Here is an 11205-nt window from a genome sequence, read left to right on the forward strand (position 1 = left end):
TTACCTTTCCCCTCTTGTTTTGGGGAAGGATTTTGTGCATTAGATTTTAGATGCTTATCCTACACTTAGCTCCTCTGAAGCTGAAGCTGAGCCACTGAACCTGAGGAGAAGGAAGGTGTTAGAAGGCACGGAGCAGCCTTTGCTCTACCCGGGCACATCAGCCTGGGCAAGAGGTCTCACTGGGCTTTCTACCAAAGCTTTACCAGTAAAGAGGGTCTTGAAGATAGCCAGCCAGCCAGCATTTCCCTGGCTACGTCTGCCCCCTAGAGGAGAGAGTACGCCATAGCAAGAGAAAGGAGCTAGCATTGGGGCTGCAGTCCTCTTACCCAGGAGTTGCTACTAGCCTTGCGCCACTAGCAAGATTTCTGCAACATTCCAGTTAAAAACACAATTAACAGCAAAAAGCAGAAAAAGGAAATTTAGTTAGTGTGGACACATTGAGAAGAGGAAAAAGAGGTTTGGTAACCCCTAATCCATGAGTTAGGGTTAAGTAGAAGGCAGGAGGTTTGCATAACTAAGCTGTCCTAGAAAAGGTCTGATCCTGTTGGTCATCGATGCGTCTGTTCCAGTCTCTCCTGCACATCTGTCCGACCAGTCACCAAGCTTCAGCCCTTTCCTCCTCCTGGCATGAGATCCGGGGGTAATTACAATTTCCTGCCAAGCGGTTAAAGTCCTAAAGTAGCTTCTCTGGCTTTCCTTTCTTGGACTCAACCTGGGTAAAGTTCTGTGCTTTAAACCTCGCTTGTACCCCAGGGAGATGGCTAGGGTGGGTCAGTGTGGTTGGTCATTTCTACCACCCAGATCTTAGAAGGAGAGAGCGGAATCTAATAGGTTATCAGCAACCTGTAAACCATGTCCCCCATTTCCTTAATAAGATGCTTGCTAACCGTGAGCTTACTGTCTGTACTTTTCTATCTCTTTTCAACGTTAGAGAGTATAATTAATTTCCAGGGTGGGTCAGCAGAGGATAAAAGTATGTATAACTTCAGTCTTAAGTAAAGATGATTATGTCATTCTTACTGATGAGAGGGCATTATTTATCTAATAATGTATACAAATCATTCGACAACTAAGTAGCTTAAGGAAACTATCCATTTGATTATATCTCTTACAGTTTTTGTGGGTCAGGACTTTGGGAATTCTTCTGGCTTAGAGTCTCTGGTGAGGCACTCAGAGTCTGCTGGGGCCAACTGAAGGCTTGCCTGGGACTGGAGGAGCCATTTGTTGGCTGCCTGGAAAGCTGAAGGATGTTGCTGAGAGGCTCCAGTTGTCCCACATGTGGCCCTCTCCAAGACACTGCCTCCTGAGCTCTCATGTAAGACTTCATGAACATATTTTAAAACCACTTTGTCTTGGAACAATGCTGGCTGTGGAAAGTTCTAGTATATACTATGTATACAGAGACACTGCTCATAGGCTGAGAAAATTCAGTTTCAAACTCTCAAGCCAGTTCTTACCTGCCTGGTGACTGTTACACAGATAATTGGTTATGCAAAGTCGTGTTCCTTTTCATCTTTATTTTGTCCTTCCACATCTCACCAAGGACCTAGACGACAAACTGAGATTTTCCTCTCTTGCATTTATAGTTTTGTGGTTGGCTAAGCTGGGTGGGCAGGAAGGCTGAAACTGTGAGTCTGGCTTGCTTGTGATTGTCTGCATTCCATCTGGATCCTGGCTGGACAGTTCGCTGAGAGCTGGTTCTCAGTAGTCATGTGACCATCAGTTGTTTTCTCCCCTTGATCCCTTACTGTGCAGTCTTAACTTATTTCAGACATTTGCTCTCAGCAGAAGCAAGACTACTGTAGTTACTGTGTGGGGCTATCTTAGGATAGACCTCTGGAAACCCCACACCACTGGAGAGGGGTTGGTATTGGAGACAGGACATAAAAACAAATCCAGAGAGGTAGATGGACAGTCTGAATGAGAGATACTTGCTGAGTCTCTGGGTTTAGGACAAAGCAGCTTTTTTGCCCAGGAAATTTTGAGCTAGAGGCATTGGTCAGATTAAACACAGAAAAGCAGTGGGTGATGGGGAAGAGAAAGAAATTCCCATTTTTTATTATCAATTGATTTAAGAGGCTGTGTTTATTCTCTTAGTAAAAACAAACTGAATAGATGAGAAAAAAGTGAACTTGATAGGACCTAGAGCCACAGAAACTTCTAGAATATGTGAACATATTTTATATGTGAATAAGAATGAATATTATTTATAATAGCACCATATCATTATTTATATTGCTTAATCCTTAAAGTGCTCTTTCTGGTTGGCGGCTGTTAACACTTTCTCTAAAGCTAGGGAGTCTCACCTTTCTTATGGCCCTGCAGTCCAAGGTCAGGGTCAGAAAGGCTTGCAGATCTTAAACTTGCTCTACCACTTACTGTATACTTCCTTTTATGGCAAGGGCAGTCCAAGATGGCTGGAGACTAGGAGTGAAACTGGGCAGTCTGTAAATAGTCACAACTTAGATCTAAGGGCCTCTGTATAGGTCCACAGCAAGGGGAGGAAACTTATAACCTAGATTGCTATTTAAACGCACACCTGGATTTACACCCCGTGGACACTGCTCATTCCTAAGTACTTTGAGAAAAGAACCCTTTGAAGAATGAACCTTCTACTTCAGTTTGGTTGACAAGACAGCAGTTTTGTTCTTTCTTGGTTTGGTGGCATTGGGTGGATTCAGTCTTGGTTGTGTGCAGAAAAAGTGGTATTGCAGGAAATGTGCCTTCATGAGAAACCTGGGGCACAGCAGCTGCACATTTCATGTTTAGCTGTTTCTTTGGGAGGCCCCAGAGTATCCTTACATAGAAACACATATGTAATGGAGACCAGGTCAGGCTAGGCGTCATACCCAATGTCTCTTGGCGCTTCTCACTTTTGTGTTGTTTTCTCTTGGTTTTCTGCAGAATATCTTCAAGAGACCTTCACTTCCCTGGGCTATCGTGTCCAGCCTTTCTTGTTTCCCAGGTCACATGAAATACCCCAGATTATTCGCCGATTCGCCTGTATGACCCAGCATCAAGACTATGACAGCTTTGCATGTGTTCTGGTGACCCGAGGAGGCTTTCAAAGCATGATGGGCACAGATGAGCTTCACTCAGGGTTCTCCTTGGATTGTGTCAAGAACATGTTCACGGGGGACACGTGCCCTTCTCTCAGAGGGAAACCGAAGCTCTTTTTTATTCAGAACTACGAGTCGTTAGGCAGCCACTTGGAAGATAGCAGCCTGGAGGTAGATGGGCCAGCAATAAAAAATGTGGATTCTAAGCCTCTGCATCCCAGACCTTGCACAACTCACCCAGAAGCTGATATCTTTTGGAGCCTGTGCACAGCAGATGTATCTCACTTGGAGAAGTCCTCCAGCTCTTCCTCTGTGTATCTGCAGAAACTCTCCCAGCAGCTGAAGCAAGACAGGTGAGCCACCGAGGTCTGTGCCCATCACCTTTATCCTTGACCACATGTTTATTGCCTTGCTACCAAGATGGATATCACCATCATGATTGGTCCGATGGACTTCCACAGAACAGAGACTTCCCCTCCCCAATTAGAGTTGCTTCGGGGGATGATATAGACTCGGCACAGCTTACGAACACTTTGCATTAGTCAGCTTGTATTTTGGATATATTTATTTTACTCTCCTAACATAAATTAAGCTTTACATAGGTGTGTATTATAGAAAAAGCACAGTGTATGCACTGTAGGGTTCAGTGCTGGCCCGATTTCAGATATCGTCCCACTGATGGTCTTGGTTTTCACAGATAATGGGATGACTGTAAACATTTTTGATGTTTATTAGGAGGAGGGAACCACCACTGTGCTAGCTTCTAGTTAACGGAGTGAAGCTACAATGTTTAAGTATGGGATTAATTGGCCTTTTAAAATTTGCTCCCTCGAGGCCAGCCTGGTCTACAGAGTGAGTTCCAGGACAGCCAGAGCTATACAGAAAAACCCTGTCTCGAAAAAACCAAAAATAAATAAATAAAATAATAAAATAAAATAAAATAAAATAAAATTTACTCCCTAATTACAAAGGATTGCAATGTTGCTGAGCTACCAGCTAAATGCTTATATTCCAAGGACTCAGGTGCTGCTCTAGCTTTCTCAGACTCCTCAGTGGTGGCTCAGCAGGATGTGTGGGGCTGGGAGGGGTGCAGCATTCCAGAGTAGATGCTCCAGGGTGCATGGGGTGTCCAGGTAGCTTATCCCCTAGCTGGTGTGTTCTCAGAATAAAATTCCACTGTCTCTGTGGAAGGAGACTCTGGCCACTGGGCCAGAGTACTGCCAAGTTGTTTGGATTATTTGCTAAGCAACATACGGAACATTAAAAAGGATGCGTTTCAAAGGACTTTCATACCCGTTCGCTGATTCTACCCTAATGACAATCTGTCTTCTCTTTGGAGTTTACACATCATTAAACTCTGCTTTTCTCTTTTCCTCTAGGAAACGCTCACTCGTGGATCTCCATGTTGAACTCATGGACAAAGTGTATGCCTGGAACAGCGGTGTTTCTTCTAAGAAGAAATACAATCTCAGTCTACAGCACACTCTGAGAAAGAAACTCATCCTGTCTCATACATGAAAGCCCAAAGCCTTCTGAGTTTTTGGTATATCATCTAGGGTGGTTTGGAGCTGGCAAACCTCCTGATTGCGTGGGAGCAGACCTTGAAGGTTACAGCTGCTTCTGATTCTGGCATGAGTTCTGGCTTCTGGTTCTCCTGTGCACAGGCATGGGCTGTAAACTCCTGCCGCCTCTCACTCCAGCCCCCATGCCTTTACCACTGTGATGGACTGAATCCTCCAAAACTATGAGGCACAGTAAACTAACCTGCTTACATTCCTTAGTCGGATGTTTTGCCACAGTGTGGAGAACAGTAAGACATAAACCTATTGTTTTGTGGGGTTTATCTACCACGTTATACTAAGTTATTGTATCAGTGTAGAGTAGTATGACTCAAAATTTGAATAGTGACATTGAATGTAACTTGAGACTTATCTGAGTTCATCATGTGACTAGGTAAATTGTTTCCATGGCTAAAGTATGCATATCTACTTAGTGGGTTATTAGTTCATTAAGTTATTAGAAGTACGCATTGCTTCAGGACTTTCACATTTGCCACATTTGCCTCCAATTTCTGTGACCTAGTTCCACATTTATATTCTTTTTCTGCAAAAACAAATTTCATTATGTATGTATGTTTAATATTTATGGTATAATGCTTTCTAACACATAGAGATAGAAAAACTCATGAGCACGGGAGAGCTGGCCCTGATCCTCACCAGCTATGTGATGGCGTGGGTGGAGGAGAACTAGCTCTGCTCCTTGAAGGTTGTAGCACTCGGGAGACTAGCTTGCACCTTGCCTGGGCAGCACAGTAGAGCCAGCCCCAAGAGCACAACAGTGAGTGGGAGAGCTCTCCCTGGTTGGCTCAGGAACAGGAGAACAGGTGGGCTGACCAACTTGGCTACCATCCAGGGCTTTGAGTTGGCCCACCCCAGCATCTACGTCATCTGTGATCCGCTCGAGCATGTGAAGGGGCTGATCCTACAGAACTAAAGCTGAAGGATCCTCATGACACGGGGCAATCTAAGACACATCATGACACAGGGTTTCTAAGAAAGGTCCCAGTGAGGATCCAGTATTTATAGTGTACCAGAAGCCAGAGGCTTCAAGCCAGACCAATGACTCACTGCAATGAACATTTGTAAGTACAGATGTGTGGACACACAGGTATACTGTGGGACACTGTGACACACAGGGGCTTTTATGGAAATTTTTTATTTTTTGTTTTTATTTTTTGCTTTCTTTGGCAGGGACAGATTACAAGGGCAGAGAGTGGATATAGAAGGCTGGAGAGATGGGACTGGGGTACACGATGTAGAACTCACAAAGAATCAAAAAAGCAAAAAGAAAAATGACTGCATGGTGAAACAGATTAGCTTATTTATATATAATTTACATAGCCAGCTTTTTGTAACAAGAGCAGGTAGAATTTATTTATTTATTAAATACTTTTGAAACAAGCTTGCAATGTACATAGCAAAAATCCTGTCATACCAGTACTAGCGTGGGCGACCAAAGGACCACAGGATCCAGTCCATGGATGTAGCATCTGTGTAATGAGGTTGTGGGTGTGCGTGTTTGTGAGAGAGAGGAGAGAGAAAAATTCCAACACACCCAACACAATATAATTTTATTAGCTGCTATAAAACATGGTTATTTTACTTCTGTGTACTCTTGAGTAACCTAATACTATAATCTCTATCTGTATTTAAGAATAGTAATCAAACCCCTCCCCTTGAGGCTTAGGGATGTGTTCCGAAGAGGAGGCAGAAAGACTAAGAGTGAGAGGGGATGGATGACTCCAGGAAGCATCTTCCAGACACAACAGGACCCATGCACATGTGAACACACAGAGACTGTGATGGCACAGGTTCAAACCAGACAGAGGCCCAGCACTGAGAAAGGGGGTAAGAAGTTGTAGGCCAGTGTGCGGGGAACAAGGAATGTTCAACACGAGGGACTGCCTCTTCAAGGGGAGAGATGTATAACCTGTTTCTGCCCAGAATGCAGGAACAGTGTGATTCACAACTGGTGGCCTCTGCATATCGGTATGGCCAGGCCACACCGCCTCCCTCAGATTCATGTTCACGTCAGTCAATCCGCACTCTGTCCTCCCTGCCACCCTCATCAGGACCACTGTTTACCTGGAGACTGCTTCCTCAGTTAATCCAGAGAAGCTATCTGTATGGAAGATGTTGCTTGCATTTAAAAGAGTTTCAATACAGCCATCTCTTAAGCTTTCTGTACACACAGGACTGATTAATTACCACTAAACTATTTTGAAATTGTGCTGTGCTTAAATATGACTAAAATGAACTACTCGGTGTCAGACTCCAGAAGTTTGGATGAAAACTGTCCACTGAGTCATGCTGAGCCAAACTTCCTTCTTGCCTTTCTTGGAACAACACCCTGCTGGTTGAGGTGTTTGCAGAGATCCTCACAAAGGGGAAGTCCAACCAAGAAGGCTGTGCAATAGATAGCTGCTCAGAAAGGAAAATCTGTCTTCTCCAGTGAAGTGTCACTGAACGTATCTACTACTCGCCAGGGCAGGTCCCAGACCCCACACCCAGGAGTAGTTGGTTAATGTAAAATGGACTCTGTGTGTTTATTTATTTATTTTTGATTTTTTTTCTCCTTTTTTCTTTTTTTCTTTTTGGTTTGTTTGTTTGCTTTGCTTTTCAACTTTTTTCTTTTTTGAGAGCAAGAGAACGGAAAGTTGCATGGGGTGGGGGTTGGGGGGGATCTGGGAAGAGTAGTGCTGGGAGAAAGTCCTCACAGGACTGTTTCAAGGATGAAGTGTGTTGTTTGCAACCATTTTTGGAGCTATGCTCTTAACTGGTTGTATCATTAACTGTATCATTAGACTGTACTATAAGGGGGCTGTTTTGGAAGGACGGAATCAAGCTTTGAAAAGTTGACAGGATTTGGCAGGTCACGACAGAGAAGAGACACAAGCCAAGGGAAGGAGCCGCCAGGAGGCGCACAGTGTGCTTTAGAAACCTCGAGTGTAACGTTAAGCTGGAACTGATGCATGTAGTGAGATTCTAAGTCAGGAGGTGGATGTGGTCCTATTAAAAGATAACTATGTACAGAAGACAACGAATACTCATTTTAAATAAAATGTTCTAAACTTGTATGTGAATACTCTTAATATAGTTCTTTAAGGCACTGATCTTTAGTGTATAAGTGATATGTACATTAAAATATTTTAAACTACTAGTTAGCCAAGCATTTGGTTAAGTCCATAGTTATGATGGGCTACCAAGAAATTTTATGTCACTATTAACATTATATGTATAAGTAAGAATATATATTAATTAATAGGCATTTAAGCACTTGGCCCCCAGATGTGCTGTTTGAGAGTGTGGCCTCACTAGAGGAAGTATGTCACTGGGGGCAGGCTTTGAGGTTTCGAAGACTTTTACCATTCCCAGTTTGCCTTTTCTGCTTCCTGTTTGCTCTTCAAGATATGAGCTCTCCTCTCTCTCCTTGGGCTTCCATGCCTTTGCTGCACCATCCCATAGTACCCTTCTGGTACTATGAACGTAAACTTGGTCTTCTATAAGCTACCTTGGCTGTGACAGCAGGTTCTCCCTATTGCTTTGGCCTGAGATGCCTCATCTATATGAGGAGGGGCTTGGGGGCTCTGTCCCTATGTGACCAATGGCCACAATACTCTCTGTGGCTACGTGACAGGGGTTTGGAGTTGGGAGCAGGTGAAGCTCCTACCGTCCCTTTTGGGTCTCTGGGGCTTCAAGCCTTAGCTCTACCTTACCAGGCTTCCTCTCATGGTCTACTGCCCCACACCCAACTCTTCCTCTTCTGTGGGGTCACTTGAGCCCTTCTTCTCACAGAGTAAAGGAGCACCTTTTCAAGATTAAGCATAATCTTATGCCATTTATCCTTGTTAGAATTTGAGGTCAGCCTTGTCCAGCTGGCGACATGATAAACCTTGCTACCCTCAACAACCCTGGAGAAGAGGACTATACAGCAGGAGTAGCTGAGTGGTGAACAAGAGGCAGCCTTGTTGGGTGGGAACATTAAGGAGCAGAATCAGCCAGGCATGGTTGTAGCTCCTACAGAGGCAGGAGAATTGCCACAAGTTTGAGGCTAGACTGTGCCATGCCTGGTGAAAAGGGAGCAGAATCAACATGCCGTCCCCAGATTATCTACCCTTGGACTTTCATACGTGAAGGAAAATAATGGGATTTAGGGGCAGCAAGATGGTTCAGTGATAAAGGTGTTTCCTGCCAAGGCTGAACACTGAATCCCCAGGAAGGAGAGCTCTGACGTCAGAAAGCCGTCCTCTATCTCCACAAGAGTGCCCACCCCATGCAGCATATTTGCACAAAAATCAGTAAGTGTAATAAAAAAAAAACCCGCAGAAAACATTGCCAAGATGAAGGTCATTTTAGACTCTGTGATAGTTTGTATATTGCACATTTGTGATGTTTTGAGTTAATTTTGTTAAAAGCTAAGATTCTTATGAAGATTTTTTTTCATGCTTTTTGGCTTGTTCTGCACCATGTACTGAAAGAACATTTTCCAACTGAATTGCTTTGATGCTTTTCAAAGGTCAGAGGGCTGCATTTGCAGGGTCTATGTGTAAACGTAATTGAATTCTGTTGATTCACTGATGTTTTTCAGAATCATACCACCTCGGTTGCTGTAGTTTTATATTAGGCCTTGATGTAGACAGTGCTGGGGGAATGGACAGTTCTGCTGGAATATGGTTTTCGTTTTGTGGGGGATCTTTTTTTCTGTTACAGGGTCTCACTATGTAGCTCAGGTGTGGGATTTATCTTCTTCCTCTGCCTACTGGGTGCTGGGAATCCAGGCATAATCGCTCAGTTTCATTTTTAGGAGTCTCTATTATTATATTAAAAAAAACTTCTTTTAAAAAGGTCTGATATCTTTGATATTTATCATAGCACATGTGTGACATAATATCTGTTTTGTCTTCCTTTTATTTGTAGGGCATGCTTGCACGTTTTCATATGATGTTAAGCATTCACATGTTTCCACTATTTAAGCAAAGCGTAAACAAAACAAAACAAAACAAATCTATCTTATTTTTTTTTTAAATCATATTGCCAGAATCTAGTGAATAGGAGTGAGGAGTCATCTTAGATATTTGAACTCTGGGAAAAACCAGTACTTTCTGTGTATAAAATTTATATGTACCTCAATGAACCTTGCAAACCAAGTTGATTCTCTCTCTCTCTCTCTCTCTCTCTCTCTCTCTCTCTCTCTCTCTCTCTCTCTCTCCTGTTTTTCTGACCCTGCTGCCTTCATGTCCCAAGTGTCAGGGTTACAGCCACGCACCACCTGCCCAGTTATAGCTGTCAAGCCTTCTACCAAATGAGCTCATCTTCAGCCTTGATCTTTCTTCTTTAAAATTCATTTTTACTAGCGAGTACTTATTGTGCTGAGTATGAATTTCCTCAGGGTGATACTTGTGTGGATGTGTATAACATCATTTGAAGGCCTCCATTCCTATCACCCACTCAGATAGTCTTCCTCCCTTTCTCTGTTTAAATCTCTAATAGTTCTCTCTCTTTTCATGTCTCTTCCTGCCTGGATCCCGCATGTGAGAGCAGGCTTTCGAGACTGGGCTATTTTCATAAACATGGTGATTTCCAAATCCATCCATTTCCCTGCAATGGCAGTTCTGTTCTTTATGTCTAAAGTGTTGTACATACTTTGTCTACTCTTTACTCAATATCCATTGGTAGGCACCCAGGCCCATTCCCTAACTTGGGTATTGTGGGTAGTGCCCAGCTGAGCATAGAAGTGGAGTTTAATTAAGCTGAGATCCATTCTTTTGGGTATAGCCTCTGAAGTGGTATAGATAAGTTACATAGTAATTCTGTTTTCAATCTTAAAAATGTTATGCAGATGACTGTGTTGTCTCCATGTTTGTCAGTGCATTCCATGTATACTTGGTGTCTTTAGAGGCCATAAGAAGATATCGGGTACTCAGGGCCTTACAGATGGTTGTGAGCCACCTTCGGGGGACTGGGAGTTACAGCTGGGTCCCCTGGAAGAATAGCTAGTACTCCTAACTACTGAGCCATTTTCTCTGCCCCTAATTTCAATTTTGAGGGGGAGGCAGGCATTCCACACTGGAGTGATTTCCAGTCCCACCAATCATGTTTAAAGGTTCCCTTTTCCTCCCGGGATCCTTGTTGGTTTTTGTTTTCTTATGAGAGCCATTCTGACTAAGGCGAGAGGGAATCTCATCACTTTTGGTTGATTGATACTTTGCTGATGGCTAAAGATGTTGAACATGTTTTCATATATTCATTGATCACATGTCCATCTTCAGTTAGAAAGTGTCTATTGATCAGATTATTTGTTCCTATTGTTCAGTTTTTTTAATTCATTTTATATCTTGGCTATTAATTCCCTCTTGGATGAGTAGCTGCCCAAGATTTCCCTCATGGTAAGTAGGCTCTTCATTCCGCTAGCTCTTCCCTTTGCCGTGCAGAGAGCTTTTGATAAAATACTATTGAAAAGTTCTTGCTAGTGTTTCTCAGACAACTGGAGCTCTCCTTGGGAAACTGTTACCTGTGCTTACATCTGAAGGTCCTCCCCACCCCCCTCCCCACCCCCTCCCACTGAAGGTCCTCCCCACCCCCTCCCC

General features: G+C 43.4%; 1 protein-coding gene across 9 annotated transcripts in view; it reads left to right on the plus strand.

Moving 5' to 3' along the window:
- Cflar (CASP8 and FADD like apoptosis regulator) overlaps positions 1-11205 on the plus strand; it is a 66159-nt gene that overhangs the window by 38964 nt on the left and 15990 nt on the right. For 7 of the 9 annotated variants that reach the window (XM_028765852.1, XM_028765855.1, XM_028765851.1 and 4 more), the window contains 2 exons: positions 2905-3412; positions 4439-4832. In XM_028765852.1, coding sequence (XP_028621685.1) covers positions 2905-3412; positions 4439-4577 — 647 coding nt within the window. In that variant the 3' untranslated portion in view covers positions 4578-4832. Of the gene's footprint in view, positions 1-2904; positions 3413-4438; positions 7702-11205 lie in introns of those variants that run through there. The other 2 variants (XR_003711230.1, XM_028765848.1) reach the window with 2 other exon arrangements.

Source organism: Grammomys surdaster, unplaced genomic scaffold (genome assembly GCF_004785775.1).
Source record: "Grammomys surdaster isolate TR1022 unplaced genomic scaffold, NIH_TR_1.0 165, whole genome shotgun sequence".
Lineage (NCBI taxonomy): Eukaryota > Metazoa > Chordata > Mammalia > Rodentia > Muridae > Grammomys > Grammomys surdaster.